We start from the raw sequence: 22,434 nt of genomic DNA, 5'->3' as shown, positions 1-22,434 counted from the left end.
GGAGAAAAGCCATGACTACCTATGGATCCAATTGAATCTCGTCGACCAAGGTCGACGATATGCCATCTCACTCGTATGCTTAAGGTGGGGACTCGGGGTTAATTAATTCGGGATTCCATAACCATTACCATTTTTTCAGGAACAATGTGAAGATAAAAGTCGAAAGAGTCCCGGTGGGCACACCCCCTTAACACATCGCATGGAAAAAAGCACTCTTTGATGTGTATTGGAGAAGAAACCACAAGCGTGTAATCAGAAGCTATTGGCAGCATGAAGTGCCAGAACTTCCCGTCCCCACGGTCCTCCACACTCATGGCCAGCCTCCTCCTCCTCCTCTCCTGTATATATATCTGTGCTTGCACACTCACGTTATTTCAAAGAAGGAGAAGAAAATATAGAAAAAAGAAGAAAAAAATTAGAAAGGCAACAACCATGGCCATTTCTTCAACTACAAATAGGCTTCTTTGCAATTTTATGGCGATCTCCATGTTGTCGCTTCTTACGGTTGGTGCTCGTTGTGAGACTGGTGCTCGATCGGTGAGGCACGTTGACGGCATCGGACCGTCGCTTGGTTCATACAGAAGACGTCTTCTAGATAACGGCCTCGGTCTAACTCCACCCATGGGGTAATGTTTTACTGTTTCTTCATCGCACTATACACTCCATATGAGTCTATGACTGCTTCATCGAATTGTCTTATCAGAAAAAAAAAAAAATTTCCTGTTCTATTTTCTTGCTTTTCGTCACTTGGACAAATCTCTGATTCTGCACGAGCTGTTATTGTACGTACTTGTAAGTTGTAATTATCTACTAAATTACTATTGCTCGGTGAACCTTCTTCGCCTTTGAACGTTTGCTTATATTAAACAAACCTTATGTTATAGTTAAACTCGTAACATATAGTTAAGCTCTTGAAGAGTTTCTATCACTTTGTATGAACGGTTCAGTCGTAAAGCTCATCATCAAAAAAGTATCGCGAATCTCATCCAGTGGATCATGGCGGTCTGCTTCGAAAATCGAGCATATTTACTTCTTTTTCTTTGAATCTACATCCAAATTGACATCGAATATTAGTGAATCTTTTTTTTTTTTTAATCTTTTTCATCTTCAATTTGAATCTCTCCCACACTTCTTAAAAAGTGGGGGGGGGTCCTTTGAGCATGTAAAATGAAATGATGCAAAATTCATCACTTTTTTAAAAAAAGTTCCCCCATTATTTCGGTTGTATAATTCAAGGAAATCAGTAATCACCAAGGGATGCGCGATTAATTTAGGTGAGTTAGGCGTATTATTTAACTATAGAATCACGGGGTGATTTCTTCTTATGATTTTTCCAATTTGTCCGGACCAACAAAAAATTAGTCTATCAAATACATTAAATCAGCTTATTATATAGCGACTCACCACCAATTGAATATTATGGGTTCATTTTCTCCGGGAAAATTATCAAAATAGTATTAAATCTATTGCAATTATACCAATTCAGTCATAAACCCTCTTTGTTGTCAATTGAGTCATGAATCTTTTGCATTTGTGCGAGTTCACTTCGTCCTCACACCGCAGTGTTAGCCTCGATGAATATACATGCAAAGATATTGCGATGTACTTAATCAGTTTAGTTCTATTGAAGAAATTGTTGTGAGCATGCAGATTGTCTTGATTGAGAATGCAGTTGTATTCAGAAAAAATGAATTACATTCCATTTGCTAGCCAACAAATACTGCTAAGCTGGCTTTCTTTTCTGTATTGATCTTCTTGTTTCATGGGCGGCAAGATATTCCTCCTGGAACATTAGAATGGACAACAAAAGATTCTGTTGGCAGACATTAGTTCATGTCTGGAAGCTTCCACATAATCGTATGCTATTTAGAATCTTCGGCCGGCCATTTACATATATTCTCTGGCTGTATCGGAGCAACCTCGCACTTCTGGCGGTCAAAAACTATGCTTTTGTCTATGTAACCTCTAATTGTTAAATATGATATGAGTCCTGTTTCTTCTATCATTAATCTGGGGAAAGCCTTTTGAGGATGTGCCCTTTTAAGGGATAGTTCGGACTGGGCTTCAGGTGGTTCGGTAGAAAGCGGCATTTGACTGCCTTCTCAATGGGAAATGCCAAAGCTGTCATGTCCCTCAGATAGACCATTGCGCGTATGAGTCGAATTCTGCTTGTTTTAGGGCTAATTGTCTGTTCTGACTTGTGTATAAGGGCAAATTCTCGTTTTCACAAATGAATTAAACATGTATGTAAGAACCAAGAAATCCGAAGCTGACATATACAACCATGACTAAAATGCGACAACATACTATCCGACAGCTCCGCTGTTAGAGTGAGTCATCTCTTCCGACCAAAAGATTTCATTGGGGCACGTCCAGTAAGTTACAATAATAACAAACATCCCGTAGTTCACTGATCGTTCCTAGATTGCAATGTTCTTGTTGCTTTCCTCGGGAAATACATCGTCACATAGGTCAAAGGGCCTAACTTTATCTTGCCTTGTGAAATTCGTATGCACCTATTTATAGAGGTTTCCTGCAGAAAAGGAATTACACAAGCTTCTCATGGATCACTCGTCGCTTTCTCTTCCCTTGTTCTTGCTTGTTTTGGTGGCCGTATCAGCAGGTGCAGCAAGCGGTATCAATCAGAACAGGAAGCTTGGCAAATCCAGACCAAGAAGAGATCTGTTAGATAATGGGTTGGGTCGGACTCCGCAGATGGGGTAGGCATACTTTGCCACTGCAATTTATGAATAATCTTTATTGGATAACAGTATGACAACAATCCATTAGCATCTTTTGAAAACATTGCAAGAGGAGACAGGAGTTTCTTTGACATGTTTATGAGTTCATTATACCAACTTCAAACCTTCATATGCCGCCTTTTCAAGATCTAAGCAAAAAGGAACGTTTGGATATCGTCCCATGCAGATGGAACAATTATAATCACTTCCCTGGCAAGCTCAATGAGAAGCTCATTGGCCAGACAGGTAGTAAGGCATCACGCGGGAGCCTACAGTGATCTCCAGGCCAATTATCTCCTTCCAGCTCTTTATTCATCGATTCTCACATTTCCTTCACTCTCGCAGCCAATGCAATGGTTTCCACAGGGTTGGCAGCTCTGGGATACGAGTACATTAATCTTGGTAGCGGCTTTTCCTTTTGGTTTTACTATGTACTGAAGAACTGGTAAAATTCTCTATTTTGCCTGACTCTAGCTTTTGATCAGATGATTGTTGGGCCGAACTGAACAGAGATTCTCAGGTACAAAATCTCTACACATGAGAGTCATTATATTCGTGCCTGCGGTCGCTTTTGGTGGATCTCGCCATATGTTTGACCTCTTAGTCATTAAGTGCTGATTCTTTCTTAATCAGGAAGTTAGGACATTAAATTGTTTGGATTCTGATTCTTTCAGCACATTTGCTTGTGAATCCGGAATGACTAATCTATCAGGATGTCAAATAAGTTGTATTTCTTGTAATGAGCAATGTTTTCTTGCACCAGCAAGTACTTGGTTTTCACACTCGTGATACTTGCAGAGCTAGCACAACAGATATTTGCTTCACTTTTGACGTCCTTCTCAGTGATGTCATCAGACTGAAACTCGTGGTCGATTGTTCTTGAGGATTGTATTGGTCTGGTGCAAATTAGTTTTACCAAGTCATTGTTTGGCTGCCAGAGCCCTGCATGATGCAGGTGCTTATCAGCAAGCTTGCAAACCGTGTGTTGATCGCATGATTCAAAATATTTGTGCAGGGGAATTTAGTTCCAAATGCTACTATCTTTCCCTCAGGTATGAAGGCACTAGCCGGCTACATCCATAGCAAGGGTCTCAAGATTGGAATATATGGAGATGCCGGGTACGGACATCTTGTGGATCCTTTTAAGTCACATATCTTCCAGATGAATTTATCCTAATTATTGCAGCAGTCTTGGCACCATGAACAAATTCAGGAATGTTCAAGTGAATGCTCACTAGTTTCTTTTTAAACGAGCAAAAATAAGCTAATGTCCCATTTTTGCGGATCGCATGTTTTGCCTTAAAGTGAGCCACCAGATTCGCTGAGGCACCTTCAATGAGCTCCAACTTGACAATTCCTCTGTTGAAGATGCCAACATTACTCGTCATATAGGCCACCTCATAACAAGCTTGTTTATCTTGACCAGGACATTGACATGTGCAAGGACAATGCCAGGGTCACTCGGCTATGAGGAACAAGATGCCAACACTTTTGCTTCATGGGTATGTATTGTCTGCACAAATTTCTGCATAGATGCACTAGAAGTAGCACTCCATAAGGAAAATTTCTCCCAAAAGCATCCAATAACCATTGAATTTTGATTTGACATCAGATGTTCTAGACTATGCTGTTATTGCAAATGGACTTCAGTTCTTCTCAAATCTTGAATTTATTGTCTCGGTACTTTCCAGAAAAATACTAAGACAATAAATTACCTGAAAATTACTAGACTGAACCTCCAGGAAAATAGTAAGCTTGCCAATTGGGTCTATTCTGAAATAATCTCTAGTCTCAAATCTTCTAGTGCCACATACGCATAGTCTCCCCAATTAATTCGACCTCTTGGCTTAATTGCTGCAGGGGATTGATTACTTGAAGTATGATAACTGTCACAACAATGGGACTAGCCCTCAAGAAAGGTAAAGCAGATATGATTTGATTGTGGAAGGTAATCGACTATGACTTGTGAGTGAACGCTTTCAGCGACTGATCGGCAGATACACAAAGATGAGCAAAGCCCTTCTGGCCACTGGAAGGCCAATCTTCTTTTCTCTGTGCGAATGGTATGTGACCACATCGAACCTCGGTAATTGCTTTTGGCGTACACATCATCTGTGACAGTGTTCAGACACTGAACAATTATAGTCAATATGAAGTCACAAAATGGTTCATGTGGTCTCTGTAGGGGCCAAGCCTATCCTGCAACTTGGGCGGGGAGCGTAGGAAATAGTTGGAGAACTACTGGAGACATAAAGGATAACTGGGGAAGGTAGCATGAACCAGATCAACTAATTGGTGGAAATGAATTCTCGGTTTCGATAATCAGATGAACGAGAAAAATTTACTTTTGTTGCTGAAAATGGGAAAATCGATTCTTTTCTGTCGCAGTATGATATCGAAGGCTGATCAAAATGATGCTTGGGCATCGTATGCTGGACCAGGAGGATGGAACGGTTAAAATGATCGATCTTTTCAAATGCAATTAGGATTTGAAACTCGATTTGTTCAATGGATATCCTAAGCTCTGGCAACTGTCCTGTGGTTTTCAGATCCTGACATGCTTGAAGTTGGTAATGGAAATATGAGTACAGAAGATTACCGATGTCACTTCAGCCTTTGGTCTTTAGCAAAGGTAAATGTTCATCCTATAGAAGAATCATGTAGACTCTTATCATGTTTCCCTTCGAGATTTACGTTTCCTTACAGTTCATCACTTTACAGGCTCCGCTTATCTTAGGTTGCGATATTAGGTCCATGGACAATGACACGTTCGAGCTGGTAAGCAACAAGGAGGTCATTGCTGTTAATCAAGGTCTGGAGATAATAGTCAAATCTCATGATAATCTTATGGTCAATGGAAAGGCAAAAGGACAGTAAAAACTCATGATCCCTGTTTTCATTGAGTGCTTGTGGCAGATGAGCTTGGAATTCAAGGCAAGAAGGTGAAGAAAACTGGAGATTTAGAGGTGAATCTGCCGAGACAAGGCACTACTTTGCAAGGAGTGTGTACGAGATTTTCGTGTTATGATATGCTCACTAGTCCTCTCTTTCTTCATGTCAATATGTAGGTTTGGTCGGGTCCGCTGAGCGGCAACAGAGTGGCTGTAGTCCTTATGAATAGAGGGCTTTCTACTGCTAATGTGACTGCCGAATGGAGCGACATTGGTCTAAATTCTTCCGTGATCTTCGATGCTCGTGACTTATGGGAGGTATGTGTGCAAGAATTTCCATTTTTCCTAAAGCTTCTACTCAGACACGATATGCTGTGAATAGGATCAGAATCTGTCTCTTACATACTTAAAGCCGCAAATTACCCAGTTTAACGTGGAAGATGGCTTGACATTTTTCAGCATTCGACGACAACCTCGGTCCAAAATCAACTGGATGCAACGCTTGATTCTCATGCCTGTAAGATGTACGTCCTGACGCCACATTAGCACGCCGTTCGTCCGGAACTACGAGTGTGCAACGACTCCTCTAGACATCCGTCAATATGATGCAATAAAGAAGATGATAAGTGTTTCCACATATGCAGAAACATGACTTGTACCTCTATCTGGACAAAATCTGACATCTATCTTTACCTTAACTTCACGCACGGTCAAAATAAGATCAAGAGAGCCACATTAACTGTTCCTAGCAACCAAACTGTAATCAAGAAGCGTAAGCCTGCGAAGTCCCAGGTATTGTTACAAGTTAGAAAGCTAGGAACACAAGAATTTTCTGTTAACCTGTTTAAGGGAACTTCTACCAATCCCTTACAAAACTTGTAACCTCTCTGGAGATCTCTTTGACCAGCAAAATGATCCTGCCAACACAATAAAAGCAATAAATACTAGCTTTAGATCATCATATAAATCTAAAGATTATACGCATCCTGTAGTGTTTCCGCAAAGTACTTCATAACAGCATAGTTACAACTACTCTTATATTAGACAGAACCCAATACAAACTCGAAATCGAGGGCAAACAGCCCCAATTTCTTCAGTCTGTCAAGGCTAGCAAATTTCCTATGGCAAACAAGAAGGTAGGAGTGGTTTGGCAATAAGATTGAGGAAAATATTTGAGGGGATAGTGCCGACGGGGAGAAGAAATAGATAGGGATGGAAACGATTGCTTGTAAATTGAATAGAAAATAGATCTCAGATCTGATCACAATAAAATCATTCAGTGACCCACCAAGCCTCGTATGCAGTTCAGGACCTTTCAAAGCTTATCCCCCCAAAACAAGACCGGACCCTATATATGGCGCTAGCGCTTCGCATTCTTTCTATTTTATCAAATTCCATTCCAGGATAGGCGATTAATAATAATCTAACAAGCGAAGTGGTCATCGTCTGACCAATTGGCTTGGACATTGGATCGCTCGTGGCAGCCCATCTTGTCTTGCCTTATTTAAATGGAATGACTCTCATAGTAGTTACGCTAGAATTACTTGCAGGGAAAAACTTGAAACCAAGCAAAACAGGGAAGAATCAAAAGCTCCATAGAGTGTACCATGATTCAAAAAGTTGTGACGTGATGATATCTTGATTAATGGATGTCGAAATTACAAGAAGAAGTCCCGCTGAACTATATAAACAGTACATTTCAAGATATCATTGTTTTAACTCGAGCATTTGTGTTTTCCGAAGCATTATTTAAGATGGAGAATCACTCAAGGCCCATGCTCAGATCATCTCTTAGGTTTCTCAAATCACATAGGGCAACCTTTTTTTTTAAGCTATCCTTCTAAGAAGATCACTTGTGTCCTTATAAAAATAAGAAAAAATTTTAAATAAAAACTTGAAGTGAACTTTATTTCAAACAAGGGCCGACGTTCACTCTTTGTTTCAAAAAATGCCTGATTAAGGGAATTTTCATCATTTTTTTTTCTTCTTTTTCCCTTTATTTTCATCGATGGCCAATCTCATGGTCGACCACCAACAAGGGCTAGGTAGCCTTGCCCCGCCCGTCGAGGCAAGGCCGCCCTCAACTATCGCGAGGATGGCCCCGCCCGCACCGGGCGAGGTCTCCTTGTTGGTGGTGGGCAAGGAGACCCTCACCCGGATCTAGCAAGGGCCGGCCTCACCTCGATTGCCCTAGGCAAGGCAACGGGTAGGGCAAGGCCGCCTAGTCCTTGCCGATGGCCGACCACAAATGAAAATGAGGGGAAAAATAAAGAAAAAAAAGGTAAAATAAAAAAAAAAACAAAATAAATGATGAAAATGTCTTTGATTAGACTCTTTTTTGAAATAAAGAAGACACTTTATACTTTTATTTGAAGTAATATTCACTTTAAAGTGTTATTTAAGAAATTGAGAACACATTAGGTTATTATTTGAAAATTTCCCTAAAAATTAGTGAGTGAAGAATATTTCCATGTCACGAGCATATTTAGACATATATTATTGTCATTATTTCAAGTGAATATTTTTAGTAAAATATTTAAGAACTTGCTAAGTAAAAGAAAGTTAAAAATTTAAATAATAGTAACATGGAATATCCAATAGAATAAACAAATAAATAAAAACCACGCCTCCCGAGGTGGAGAGTAGTGCCGAATTAAAAACTCACGAAGCTCGGAAACAGCTTGATATTTTTCGATTCGAGGAAGATGACTGCAACCGCCGGTGCTGGTCACTGCTGGTTCTTGAAGACTGGTTCTTGCGCTCTTCTTCGTCAGCACTCGTCCTCTTCACCTCTCGCCAAGACACTCCCTTCGCGTCCTCGTCTTCCAAAGAGCCGCAATCCCATTTCGTGTTCCCGCAGTGCGCGCGAAGAAGGCGACAATGCTTCGACGAGCAGCAGCGGAAGTGCGGATAGGGCGAAGGGGTCGGGGACCACCGCGAGAGCCCGGAGGCTGCTCAAGATTCGCGAGGAGAAGCGGAGGCGTGAGCACGATCGGCTTCACAGCTATCCCGCTTGGGCCAAGTCAGTCAGTTATGCCGTGAAGTTGTTTGATTATATTCCCGCCCGAGTTCGCATTGCTGAAGCTTTGATTTTGTTGGTTGTGGACTCGGTTTTTATATTTTTTTTCCCGGTTGTCTGCAGGGTTCTAGAGGACGCCTGCAAGGACGACACTGAGCTTCGCGCCGTTCTTGGTGATAGCATCGGCAACCCCGAGCTCATGAGGCAAAAGGTGGGTTTTGTTTTGTTTTTTCTCGTTTCGTCGGTGTTGAAAGCTTGAGTATTCGAAGAATGTCGTTCTCGTATCTGTCTTTCACTTTACTTTTTCTAGTAATCCACCCATGCTACTTTCCTTTTTCTCGTGTTGGCATTCAGTTCGAGAACAAAAGCCAAAAAAAATAAAAATTGTTGCGTCTTGTCTTCACTAGAGTGTACAGTGTTGTCGCGTGAAAATCTGAGATGATATTCACATGCTCCAGGTGGAAGAACGAGTGAGAAAGAAGGGTCGAGATTTTAAAAAATCTAAGACTGGATCGGTCCTCGCTTTCAAAGTTAGCTTCAGAGAGTACTCTCTCTCTCTCTCTCTCTCTCTCTCTCTCTAGTTCATGCCACAATGGGGACCGTGTTCATGTCAAACTTGGGCCATTTCAGAAGTCATTGGTAACAATTACTGCTCAAATCTGTAGTTATGCAGCACCGCCATGTTTACGAGTAAACGATGAGATCCTTGTTGTCAGAAGTACCTATATTAATTTGTTGCATCTTACTTTTGATTGTTCTAGCAGTGGCTGCAGTATCTAGCTTTGCTATAATATTTCGGTATCTCACCTCCAGTTATGTCGTTTCACTTGTATCCCAATTTATTTTTTCAGTACAATTCTACTTTCTAGAGACCATGTATGTCATTTTCCTTTACTATACTAGCTTGTATTGAATCACGAAAATGAGTATACCTGAAGGATGATACTTTGCATTAGTCTGCGTGGGGTAGTACATTTTCCCCACTCATAAATCAGGTTTTCTTTGGCACCTCTCACTTTAGGTGAATTGCGTTACCTTCTTTCTTCTAATGATTTCTGTTTTGTCTTGATGTGCAGTTTCAATCCTGCTGAATCTTACATATGGTTTGAACTCTATGGATCTCCATCAGACAGGGAGGTTGATCTAATTGGAAGTGTAGGTTAATGGTTTAACATTCTATTCCGCCATCTTCTAAAATTGGTTGAGTACTATCTGTTTGTTCTTTTGTTTCTTCATACTTCTACTTGCAGCTTGTTTATGAGGACCCATATGCAGGTTATTCAATCATGGTATGTCATGGGGCGCCTGGGTGCCTTCAATTCTTCTAATATGCAGGTTGGAGTACTTCCTTATATAAATATCTTATTCTACAATTGTAGTGACATTTTTGGGCATCAATCATCGAAAGAATATGCTTATATGGGCTCAAGATAAGCTCAAACTGGAGTTTAAAGAACATAGCATGGCCAACCTTCTCTCTTGCCAATACCAAATCAGTGTGCGTGTGTGAGAGAAGCTGAAAACTGGGTAGTTGATTTGTTTAGACTTTTCGGAAAATGGCATCCTTTCAATGTTCACCATGACCTTTTTTCTTTATCATGTTTGGCTAATAGCATGCTTGTAAGAGAAGTTCCACTAAAATCGTAACTGTTGTAGCTGGCAAATATGTCGATGGACTATGATCCTCTCTATGATGCTGACAAGGGTGCAAAGGTGATACCATCATCATTCCATGATATTGGTGATGTGGAGTTCCAGGACAACTGGGGTCGTTTTTGGTACGTGGTTTAGAGACGCTTGGGTTTCTTTCTCTACTTTTGTCTCTCTCTGAAGATTTTTTCATTGGAAAAAAATTCTTTCAATCTGTCGTGCAGGGTAGACCTCGGTACCTCTGATTACTTTGCTGTTGATGTACTCCTAAACTGCTTGACAGTATTAAGCTCAGAGTAAGTCTCAAGCTACTGGAAGAAAGAAGGATTCTGGAAAATCGTAGGAACTTATTAGCACTTTCATTTTTTACGTTCAATAAGTCATTGATCATGGTCTCTGTTTCAACAGGTACTCGGGCATTCAGCAAATTGTTTTTGGTGGTCGGCGCATGGGTGACTGGGAAGAAGGGATGACCAATCCAGAGTATGGATATAAGTACTTTAAGATTTGATTTATATGTGATTATTGTTAGATGATCCATGCTCTATGTACATTCTTACAACTTGGCTGGAGCACATAGGTCAAAAGTCCTGGTTTTGGAAAGTGGATTTTGATTGCAAGTCAATTGCCAACTAAGAGCATTGGAGTTTCGTTGAAGAATGGGAAGTCAAATTACGTAGTGACATGACGAGGCTGATTCATCTCTTCAGAATCCCTGGTTCTTACATGAATGTCGCTCACTATGGTCTTACTTACTGAGAAGTTCTATGCTTTTATCGGGATAAGTACACTGGGAGTGCCATAACTTGTGTACGGTGTTTACTTCATTGCCATAACTTTTTTTTTTGCTCACTTGAGTGCCACAAATTTGAAAACACGATCAGCTAAGTGTCATCACCGATTTGCCCCGCCATAAATCTTACGTGGATGTTGAAAAATCTGACGTGGCATCATCGAAGTAATTTTTTTGATTTTGATTTTTATTTTTAGTTATTTTGAAAATTTTCTTTTTGTTTAGTTTTTTTTTTTTCTGTTTTTCTCTAAAGATTTGATAGGACTATAGTCAACTGTTCTAAAAGCTTAAGCTGATAGAAGAAGGCGTGGTTTAATATTTATATATTCAAACATTCCCCCTCACGTTTAGTTTGGACTTTTTGCATAGTACTAAGCGGGGAAATATTCATTGGGGAGGCAAATAGAGACCTAGAAATATTTGAATTTAGGACTTCGTGCTCTGATACCATGAAAGATTTGATAGGACCACAACCAACTGTTCTAAAAACTTGAGCTGATAGAAGAATATGTGGTTTAATATTTAGGGTTAATACCATGAAAAACCCTAAACCGGTACACATGTGACAAATTTACCTCGAACTATTTTTTTTACCACGAAAAACCCTAAACCGGTACATTTGTGACAAATTTACCCCAAATTATTTTTTTGACCACCAAAAATCCTAAACTGGTATATTTGTGACAAATTTACCCTAAACTAATTCTTTTGACCACTAAATACCCCAAATTGGTACACATGTGACAAATTCACCCCCCGCTAAATTGATTTAATATCATGAAAAACCTCAAATTGATAAATCGCGACAAACAGGATGGTCAAAACCCCATATTGGTATACCCATCAACTATCACGTATCACTAAATCAACAATTTGACGGTTAAATTTAATGAAAATTAACGGAGGGTAAATTTGTCACATGTGTACCAAATTAGGGTAAATTTGTCACAGGTGTACCAGTTTGGAGTTTTTTGTGGTCAAAAAAATAATTTGGGATAAATTTGTCACAAGTGTACCAATTTGGGGTTTTCCATGGTATTAACCCTAATATTTATATATTCCAACATCTTTCTCTTGGACAAAGAGGGTCACTAGCTAGCCCAGGGGTGAGGGCCATCTCGCTTTTGGCCGGGGGGCCGCGATGGCCGTGGGCGACGGCTGTTGCGGCCTTGGCGGCTGCGCCCTCTCCAGATTTGGGCGAGGGCTCTCGAGGCCCCGTCGGCCTCGCCCGGACTTGGCGAGGGTCGTCGCGCCCTTGCTCGCAGCTGACGAAGCCCCCTCGACCACGGCCGGTGAGGCCGCAACGGCCCTCACTAGATTTGGCGAGAGCCTTTGCACCCTCCCTTATAGCCGCCGGGGCCGCGACGGTCATCACCTAGGGCGGTCGCGGCCCTCGCCCTTGGGCGATCAGGTTGTAGCCGGCAAGCGTCACCGGAGACCTCACCGGCCAAGGGGGAAATTCAAGCGTTTTTTTTCTCTCTAGAAAATGTTAAAAAATTAAAATTAAATTTAAAATATAAAAAAAATAATTCCAAAAAATATTGAAAAATTTCATGTGGCACTGAAAAATAAATAAAATAATAATAAAAGATCCACGTAAGATGATTTGTCGGAAATGGCACTCATGTAAATAATTTTGCTCTAATGTAGCACTTAAGTAAGCGGAAAAAAAAAGTTATGACGCTCAAGTGAAAGCCGTACAAAAGTTATGGCACTTCCGATGTACTTATCTCTACTTTCATCCAGTCATTGATTATACATTTCCAGCTTTTCATACACCAGAGTCATCTCTTTTTCTGTTTTGCCAAAATAAGAAAAACTGCTCCTTAAACATGAAAGTCTTGGACCAATTTGTCTAGCCCTTCCCTAGTCAGTAAAATTTGGGCCTGATATTCATCATAATGATTCGCTCTTTATGTAACAAGACTAATGCATGTAAGTTTTGGACATAAATGTGATTGACAAATATGGCTTGCTTACACTTGAAGTATCATTAGACTAGCATGGGTTAAAACCCAGAGGGCTACAGATTCACACGTGTAAATTATTATACAGAAGGTCCCAAATCTTCGCACTGATTTCATTACTGTCTAAAAGCTTTTGTATAAGATAGCAAAAGATAGCAAGTATGTGTGCGTCCTTGTACCAGGATTTCTAATTTTCCTGTACCATCTCAATAACTGCTCTTGGCCTGGAAAAAAATCTTTCCTTCTTCAGCAAAGACGCCTATCATATGTATTTATGATAATAAACCCCTAGTTCTATATCTTCGCATCAGATATAGACATCATTTGCCCAAATATGTAGACAGTTTACTTTAGGGTTCGCTTATTACTGTCTTCCTTGGTTGACCGGAAGCTTCACAATGTCAGACATGACTCTTTCCCGTTTTCATTCCTCCTATGTCGTGTCATTGTTATATTGGAAATGCAAAAGGAAAGATAGATGTACTAATCCACCTACTACGTGTAGATCTGCTATTTATCACACCAGGCAATACCAAGATGAGGTATAGATAAACCTTCGATACTGTAAGAATCAAAAGGCAATATGTCAACGTTGAAATCAAGCACAGGCACAGCTACTTGCAGGATAAGATGTAAGAGGCAAAATAGATGGGAAAGAAATCCAACTCAACACATCGGCAGAATTCAGTTGTAGAAGCAAATAAACAATAGATACACGAGAGTTCAAATGTTTCTCTCTAGGTATGAGCTTAGCTTAATAGGGTTTGGTGATTGTGCTCTGCTTGAAATCCTTAAGAAACATCTTCATTCCTTGGAAAAACACCTTTGAGAAGGTATAGATGAGCCAGGTAGTTGACACGGTGAGACAGGACTTAAAGCTGTATATTTATCATATACCATGAGACACGAAGAAGTTATAGTCATGATGACTAAAATTGTGTTCTCTTAACCAGAACCAAGCAGCACGCTGGTAGGAAACCATCATCTCCCGATCAAGCGTCTTAGGATTGACCCAAAACACTCCATTCATCTTATATGTGCTCATTGCAAATGGAGGAATCCCGATCTCATACTTACATTCTCCATTTGTGAGGACTTTGCTTTCTCTTCTTGGTGGAACAATGGATTCGATTCTCTGATTGTCTTCTGGAATGACCTTTACCAGACCTGAACATCGAATTGTCAATGACATTCCTTGAGAAATAGACCTATATGAACTTGCAAATAATTGGTAGATCATATACCAAGGAGGACATATATACCGGGTGAAAAGAAAATGAACACGTTAAACATGTAGGGATCACATGCTTGTACTGTTAATCATGATTTAAACATCTCAAAGCTAAATGACATTCATGTATAAATTAAATATGATCTTCTAGCACATAAGAAAAAGATTATTACAATGAGGCTGTGTGCATCTACTACTTCAAATATGGGCAATGGATGCGGTAAGTTGATGTACAGTTAACTTGATTCACCTATAACAGAAAGGATCTTCTAATTACAACTACAATTTCAAGAAAACTTCAACTGGCAAACGAACATATGCTAAAAAGCATGCTTGGGATCATTTTGATCCGTGAGAAGATAATGCATGCTTGAACTGTTCACCCGATAAAAAAAATATGTAGTTTGTCAATGTCGTCTCCTTAAAAATCAACTATCGTAAGCTACTGAGCTGGTCTTTCACAACCCAAAGTAGTTTTATTGAAACCTCTCATATTCATTAGGCCCTAGACATGACTGCAATCATATCGAAGATATCCAAATTTGATCGATTAAATTACAATGTCGATGCATCATTTTTGAAACCTAGAGTACTTAACCATATATGGTTAAAACTCATATATGGTGCAGATTTTTCAAATAGGTGGGCTTTGGAAGATCTGTTGGATATGAAACTAAAGATTCTTACTATATTGAGAGTCATGAGCACATCATGCCTGTTATAATCCCTTAACATATAAAAATTCGGTGTATTGCTAAAGATGTAGATGATGGTGAAATTTCCTTCAAGCAGATATTTCTCATAAAATTGGAGAGAAAACTATAGGCACTCCGGAAGACGAAGATCGAAATAATGGTTGTTACTACATCTACGATCTCACTATAAAGATGGATTAAGCAATAGAGCAGAACTTTTAATTTTAGCAGTTCTTCACTATGGATAAATAAAAAGTAGTTGGCTGGACGTAAGAACTAAAGATAAAGAGTGTCTGAGGCACTGCAAGTAAAAGATATACTCAGCAACAAAACCGAAATTTGTTGCTACATTGTACACATCTACTAGGACAAATGTTTTACCTCTAAAGCTTGAGGATATGACGATGGGTATTGAATTTTCATCACTATCATTTGTCCAGAAAGTTTGTACATCAGTTCTCCTTGTTAATCAATGGAACTATGTGAAGAACGACTTTGAGTAGTTAAAATGTGTAATTAATTACTGTATCTTTTCATCATTAGGTTGCTTTTCTTAATACACATTTGCAATTGTTGGACAGCACTGTTGATTAAAGACGGACTTCAACAACCGAACATGGACTTTCAGTGACCAAACTTTCCTTCACTAATAGCACTGGAATAACTTTCTTCACCTTTTCTGCATGAACAAAAGAGACCCCAAAATTTTGACTCAAAGTTTCCACTAAAGACATCCGTGATCATCGCGCTTAGACATTCAAAAGCAGAATTCCTACTTCTAACACTTAGACATTCACAAGAAGAAGTCCTTCCAAACGACATATTCATTGCTGCTTGCACACTAGATCATGTTCAACTTTGCAAAGAAGTTTTCTTATAAATGATTACTTGGTACAGTGTCCCTTGTCAAGCGACAAGTTGTTGTGATCATGCATATAATTGTATAGACATTAGCGGTGATCTTAATGTCTATACCCTCGGGGTTGCTTCTTTTATTGCATAAGTTCTATCCTTACAAGGTTTCACCATTCAAATCAATTAATGTACCAATTTTGACCCTTGAATAACAAATTCACTTGTGAATTGGATTGAAAAATACTTATGATATTAGGGGAAAAGCACATTATCGGTGCCAAAAATTGTATACGGAGATCATTTTGGTACCAAAAGTTTCATTCGGATCACTTAAGTGCCAAATTTTTTAAAAAACGATCGTTTCGATGCCAACTCCTATATACATTGCCGGAAATCTGACATGGCATTATTTAATTAACATTTGAAGCTGATGTGGCTCTGGTGAAGTCCAGTCAGCAATAAAAAAAAAAGGTAAAACCTGAAAAAAAATTATTAATATAAAATACAAACTTAATTAGTTTACAAAAATAAAATGATACATTTTCGTGATAATGGATAGTTTTAAATTGGTCGTCCAACGTTTTTTATAAAGTAGGGTTTACTGGAAATTCCCTTTGTCGTGCTTCAGGTTAGTTAAGCCAATCAATAGGTTTCAATAGAAGTATTGAGATTCATTGATAAATCTTGTAGAAGGAATGAGTTTCAATCTCTTAAGACGTTCAAGCAATATAAGGCTATTCCTTCGAATGGGTTATATTGGGATGAAGTCCCCACATGGCTATTTCTTGTCTTCGATCTACTACTGCTTGGACAATGAGATCGTTTTGTATTGGCAAATAGACTATAGTGGCCGTGATTTAACGAAGCATCAAGTCGAGTTGAGGACCATCAAGTGAAATCTTGCTCTTGAATGTTACGATTACAAGAAGTAGAGAGAGAGATCCAAAGTCTTTGATAGAGATCGAGCAGCTATAGCAGATCCTTTTAGAGATCAGAAGTCCATTCCAGGTACACCCATTTGAGTAGCGATGGCACCTATCAGTGGCAGGTCTCATTCAAAAGCTACCTTAGTGGATGTGCCTCAATCAATGTGTTCGATGGTGATGTTTTCATCACTGTTGCACAAGTTGCTTAAGTTTATTTTCAGTGTCTTTAGAAATTAAGAGTTCCATTTTGAACTAAACACTATCTTATTTCTGACACTGGTGCATTTGAGTTTGCTAAGCGTATTAAGGGAGCAACATTGATTCTTAGGCTCATCATCAGACCTTTGTATGAATCTATTACAGCGTAAGGAAAGAAAGTGATTATAGTTTGAAGCTTGGCTAGCAATTGTACAAATGCCTTCAGCCCACAAATTCAAAGTCTAGAAAGAATTACCATAGGACTTATTCTCACGCCATGATGGGTTTAGGTATTTGTCCTTTATTGACATCTACATTGTGCACGTCTTGTTAAATAACTAGATAGTATGAAGATAACGGTCAGTTTGGAAATGTTTTCAATTGCTTTATAGAGTAGGATCCTCAGTGCCTACGCTTACTGTACTCCAACTTGATAGTTTCCACATATAGATAAAAATAGGGGTAGAGAGATTTCTCCATGAAATATTAGTAGAAGTAATGAATTCCGATCTCTTAAGCAATACAAGGCTCTTGATTTCTTTGTAGCACATTTGAATGTAGTGCTATTATCTTGCTCTATTTTGATGTTGTCCGCCCATGGCCATCTTTCTTGTCTTCAATCCTCTATAAAAATCCTCCATAATGGAATGATCTCTTCTTGACAATTACACTAGAGTGGTGCAATTTAAGAAACAATCAAGATGAGTTGACGACAGTCGAAAGAAATCATGTTCTTGAATGTCATTATACATTATTAAGGCATTCAATTAAGAGAGCAATTTTCATTAGGCTTTTTTCCAAGGCCTTATCGGTATAAATCTATTGTAGTATCATGAAAGAAAGTGGTTGTGAAAGAGGCTATAGTTGGAAATTTGGCTAGCAATTGTTCAATGCTTTCAACATATGGTAAGATTTGGAGTTTTTTGCCTTTGTGGAGCGACTCAAGGCCGAATTTTCAACGTGCTTGGAGCCTGTTGATGAGACTTGTAGATACTCATACAACATCTCCTATTCATAGATTTGCGTCTGCCTTTATACAATTAGATACGACATTATCTATTTTTGGAAAGGGCATCAAGGACTCGTTTCCATGTCATGATAGATTCATACATTATCCTTCATCACCATCTAAATTGTACATGTCATGTTGAATAATTAGAAAATATGAAGATGATTGATAGCTTTAGAAGTTTCTTTGGATTTTCTAATAGAGTAGGATCCTCGGAGAAAATGCATTTCACCACTTCATCGGAAATTGCCTCGCCTTACTATGCTCCAGCTTGGTAGATTCCACTCACTGTATTGGGTCATCTTGATAAAGTAAAGGAAAGGTCAAGTTTAAGAGGAAAGCACTAATTTGTCATCACAAAAACCTTAATCTACTCCATTTTTGTGAATCCATTTATTCAAAGGACCTTCTTAGTTGGCAACTGCCTGTAGAGGCGCTGGTTAGACCAAAGGATTGAAAATCCTATTGCCAGTGGTTTGAATCCACTTATAAGCTGGCAAAGGGTCCAAAGGAAAGGTAGCTAGGAGCGATACGGATTTGGAAATTCAAGTGAAAGAGTTAATCAAAAAATGTGAGCGCTCTTGCATTATGGTGGATTTATATGCTTCGGAGGGTCAAACGAGGTTAAGTCCTTGTCCTTTCAAGCCAGACAAGCAAGCGAGGGATACATCCCCGTAATTGTCCTCTTGATTGCAACCTAGTGATTGATGAGATACCCCTCCATCTTTATTGGACTTCCCTTTTTCTGGAGTCGGATTGCATGAGGAATCTGAGAAGCAAACCGGAGTCGGATTGCCTGAGGAATCCGAGAAGCTGGTGATTGTTAATTAAATGCAATAGATTCAGTTCGTGAAGGTTCAAATTTGGAGAGTATGCAACCTAAGAGAAATTATTCATCTTTGACATAGCCTATTTGGCTAAATTACCGTCAATCATGCACAAAAGTAGCGTGTTAGGTATTGAAGCTTTTCTATCCTCCCATATTACGTGTGATTGGATGGACATTTAATGATTAAGAAAGGCGATGAAACGGATTCACGATTGACTCCTGCCGCCTTGATCCTGGTGTGGAAATCACATCTCGACTCTAGCCTATCCATCCCTCCTTTCGTGGGGGAATTGGCCCAAAGTTGGACAGTGGTCAAGATGTAGGCGGGGCTAGCAGAGGTGATAGGTTGATTTGTACCTCTAGCGAAGCAGCGCAAAATGTCCATTCTATCATCCTTCTTTCCTTTCTGAGCCGACTAAGTCGCCCTGGGAACCGTCTTTCCAAGAAATCTTCTTCAAGCCTACCTCTTGATGAGGAGAGAATCTTCTTTAAATCTTGGAACTGATCGAAGTCTGCTCATTAGCAACACTCCTTGATGAATGGGAGAAAAGATGTCTTTCTCCCCATGGTGCGGTTAAGTTTCTAGATAGCGGCCCTTCGTTGATAGTCCAAATGCAATAGTTGTGAAGGACCATCGTATAATGCTCGACTTTCTCAAGCATTGAACAATGTTCAACGCCATTCATAAAAATTTGGATTGTTTTGTATGTTGATATATCTTAAATAGTTTATTGGAACGCAATTGTCGGTTAATTGTCTCTTTTTCTCCCTTCATGTTCACCTGAGTTGGCTCAAACCCCTATCTTGGAACTTTGCTACAAGAGTGGTACTTGTCTAGGACTTGATCTTAGCCAAATAACCAAGAAAGGAATTTCCGTTATAGGACACTAAGCTTATATTCCATTGATCTTCATGTCCACTACCAAATGTCGTCCCTCGGAATCGGTCGATTCCCATTTTCTTTCTCAGTTCAGTCGCCGCCGTCTGAAATTGGTATTCCAATATCTAGGTGGTGTTCATTCTAGCATGCACTAATGAAAATTCCCCTCCTAGGTTCGTTACGGGGTGCATCAACATTGTAAATTAGCTAACCAGGTCACAAGCTTTGCATAAAGAAAGTTGCACAAACGAAGAACAAGAACAGATATGGATTCAAAGGACAAGTAGGAGAAGGTTGTGATGTAGTGGGAATGCTTAGAACAGACCTTGAGGAGACCATGACAGCATGTGGTAAGTAAGGAAAGATGCAGATAATTCCTTTCGGTTTCTCATCACGGGTATCTGAATGATCGGGTACCTAAAAGGGACAACGTCAATCAGCGAATCTTGGCCGGAATCGAGCTAATCTTCCTTTAGTTAGAGAAGAGAGGGATAGATCAGAAAGATCTGTCAAATCAGCAGCTGTTTTTTCCCCTAAATTCTTTGACAATTCAGAGGAAAGTTACTAAAGCATTACCAAGCAACGGCCACCCAGCTGTGTGGAGTGAGGTCGGTGCTCCGGAAAGTAGTCAAGCAGGGATACTTCTGTGCCAGTTCTTTGATCTAGTCCCAAAACAATTCATCGTACACAAAATCAGATTTGAAAGATTAGATTCAATCCGATCTCGCAATCGAATACGAGACTCCCGCAATACTGGGACGAATTTACCTTCACGCTTAGGGGGGCTCGACTATACGGGTTCAGTATCTCATTGTATTGGCAGTACAGTTCGCCGTGATACTCTTTGACTCGCTCTGGGCCTTCATGCCTAGCATAAGCATTGTCTGAATGCCCCCGAAAAAAAAAAAAAAAGGAAAAAAGAAAGAGAAACGGCGAACACTGTTGGCAAATTTTCGATGAAACAAAATTGTAATTAAGCAAGAGGGTCATCTGGAATTTGCAAAAATGTGAAGGAGCTTACTTGAGTTATTGCTTGGAGGGTCCAAGCTGCTCTTGCTCCCATCACTGTTCACGGTCACGTTCTCGGACTCAGTTGAAGACGATCCCTCTCCGGACCTCCTTTAAACACAAAACAATATAGTAAAAGCATTCGTCTAAATAACCGTCGCCGTCTCGAACCCGAAAAGTGAGTCTTTCTAACATTTTACGATATTTAGATACCGAGGAAGCATTAAAGCCATGCAACAATGCATCTCGGTTCCAAGAACTGAACTACTGAATACTCGAGACAGTTTATCGTACTTGGAAGATTTGAGATCGGGACGCGGCCCTGCGAACTTCTTGTAAGTGAAGATCTGCATTGCCGATAAGGAAGGGAAATAGTATTGCACCACGGAGTCTCCGTTAGGCAGCATGATCGGGACTCCGGCGCCGTAAGCACTCCACTCCTCGTAAGCTTTCCAAAAATCTCTGAGGCGGAACGAGTCCACGACGTCTTCTTCTTGCTCTTGTGGTCTCTCCTTGCTTGCGCTTGCCGCATTAGGCTGGGAACGAAACAATAAATCGAAATGTCAAGTAAGAAAGAGCTGAAAATCATGGTACAAAATCGACTTGACCCGCACCGGATCCATGTGAGCCCGATTCATCACTGCCGTCAAATCGGCAAAATCATGAGTTACGATGATTTGGGGCCACATGAGGGCTTATTTTGCTGCGCGCAGAAATTGAAGATCAGACTCTTCTATGATCTCTAAGGACCATCGTCCTTCGATATTGATAGCCGTTGGATCACAAAAGATAGATCACAAGTCGGCCTCTATCGAGGTCACAGTGACTATATGATGTCTGCGGGACGAGTAATTAGAAAAAGGACCAAAATCTGCTTAATACTTGTCCTATAAATTTATTGAAATTACCCGAGAAACGGAAATTTGGGACCACTCCTTTTGATCTCCAAGAATTATTTGGCGATGACGTATCAATTATGCAGAATCGAGTTTTATGTGTCATTGTCCTGAAAGTAATAATGATAGGAGACCGGACTTGTTTTTCTAGGGATTTCTTTCCCTCAATCTCGATTCTTTTTTCACTAGTGAATCGAACTGGATTAATAAGTGGTATGTGGTAGAATCGGGTTAAACCAGTCCAAACCGGACTAATCCCCGATCGAGCCAATTGATTGAACCGATATGACATATCGGAACGGTCTATTCATCTCTTTTCGAATGAAAAGGGGATCTGAATCCCAACAACGTTATTATAGTAGATATGAGATGAATTTCGAAAATCAAAAACTTCTTTTTAATTCTCCCAGGTGAAATAAAAAGAAAATGGAGAGAGAGAGAGAGAGAGAGAGAGAGAGAGAGAGAGAGAGAGAGAGAGAGAGAGGAGGAGAGGAGAGGAGAGGAGAAGTACCCTGGGGACTTCCTTGACTGCAACCCTGGGAATCACAGAGTGAGGAAGGCACTCCATGTTTGTCCAGGACTTCAACTCTGGGACCAGCCTCATGTCCCACCTTGATGGTGCCATTCTCTCTCTCTCTCTCTCTCCTCTCTCTCTAGAAATGAGAGAACTAGAAGTGCATGGTTTGATAAAGAGAAACAGCCCTCCAACAAGCCTTAGTGTTCAGACACAAAAAATTAAAAGTGGATTAGCAATTTCTGGAGAGGCTTAATTAATGCACAAAACCCAAAACCCATCCAAGATTTTATCCACTAACTCATAGTCTCAACCCTCACTTCCCCTTTCAT

General features: G+C 39.9%; 3 protein-coding genes across 4 annotated transcripts; 2 read left to right on the top strand and 1 right to left on the bottom strand.

Moving 5' to 3' along the window:
• The first annotated feature begins 257 nt into the window (after window positions 1-257).
• Window positions 258-6,336, top strand: LOC115750981 (alpha-galactosidase-like). Of its 2 annotated transcripts, none has more exons than XM_048278589.1 (15): window positions 258-626; window positions 2,929-2,987; window positions 3,087-3,143; window positions 3,227-3,261; window positions 3,757-3,860; window positions 4,168-4,243; window positions 4,602-4,660; window positions 4,739-4,804; window positions 4,927-5,010; window positions 5,130-5,194; window positions 5,291-5,373; window positions 5,463-5,553; window positions 5,658-5,707; window positions 5,810-5,950; window positions 6,092-6,336. In XM_048278589.1, the coding sequence occupies exons 1-15, from the start codon at window positions 271-273 to the stop codon at window positions 6,176-6,178; spliced, it is 1,413 nt and encodes a 470-aa protein (XP_048134546.1). In that variant the 5' UTR covers window positions 258-270; the 3' UTR covers window positions 6,179-6,336. The 2 variants fall into 2 exon arrangements, with proteins under 2 accessions (XP_048134546.1, XP_030544484.1); XM_030688624.2 differs by lacking the exon at window positions 258-626 and adding an exon at window positions 2,330-2,720.
• Window positions 6,337-8,285: 1,949 nt separating this feature from the next.
• On the top strand, window positions 8,286-11,013 carry LOC115754128. Its single transcript, XM_030693068.2, has 8 exons — window positions 8,286-8,654; window positions 8,775-8,862; window positions 9,110-9,195; window positions 9,728-9,806; window positions 9,927-9,986; window positions 10,308-10,429; window positions 10,526-10,597; window positions 10,710-11,013. The coding sequence occupies exons 1-8, from the start codon at window positions 8,338-8,340 to the stop codon at window positions 10,810-10,812; spliced, it is 927 nt and encodes a 308-aa protein (XP_030548928.1). The 5' UTR covers window positions 8,286-8,337; the 3' UTR covers window positions 10,813-11,013.
• Window positions 11,014-13,832: 2,819 nt separating this feature from the next.
• Window positions 13,833-21,254, bottom strand: LOC115754627. Its single transcript, XM_030693712.2, has 6 exons — window positions 20,987-21,254; window positions 20,706-20,803; window positions 20,453-20,568; window positions 20,261-20,346; window positions 20,010-20,101; window positions 13,833-14,228 (listed from the first exon to the last, which is right to left on the bottom strand). Exons 1-6 carry the CDS (start codon window positions 21,097-21,099, stop codon window positions 13,951-13,953), a joined length of 783 nt encoding a protein of 260 aa, XP_030549572.2. The 5' UTR covers window positions 21,100-21,254; the 3' UTR covers window positions 13,833-13,950.
• Between the last annotated feature and the right edge of the window lie 1,180 nt (window positions 21,255-22,434).

This window comes from Rhodamnia argentea, chromosome 5, assembly GCF_020921035.1.
Source record: "Rhodamnia argentea isolate NSW1041297 chromosome 5, ASM2092103v1, whole genome shotgun sequence".
Taxonomy (NCBI): Eukaryota; Viridiplantae; Streptophyta; class Magnoliopsida; order Myrtales; family Myrtaceae; genus Rhodamnia; species Rhodamnia argentea.
The sequence above is the reverse complement of the archived record's forward strand: the minus strand, read 5'-3'. Positions and strand labels throughout refer to the sequence as shown.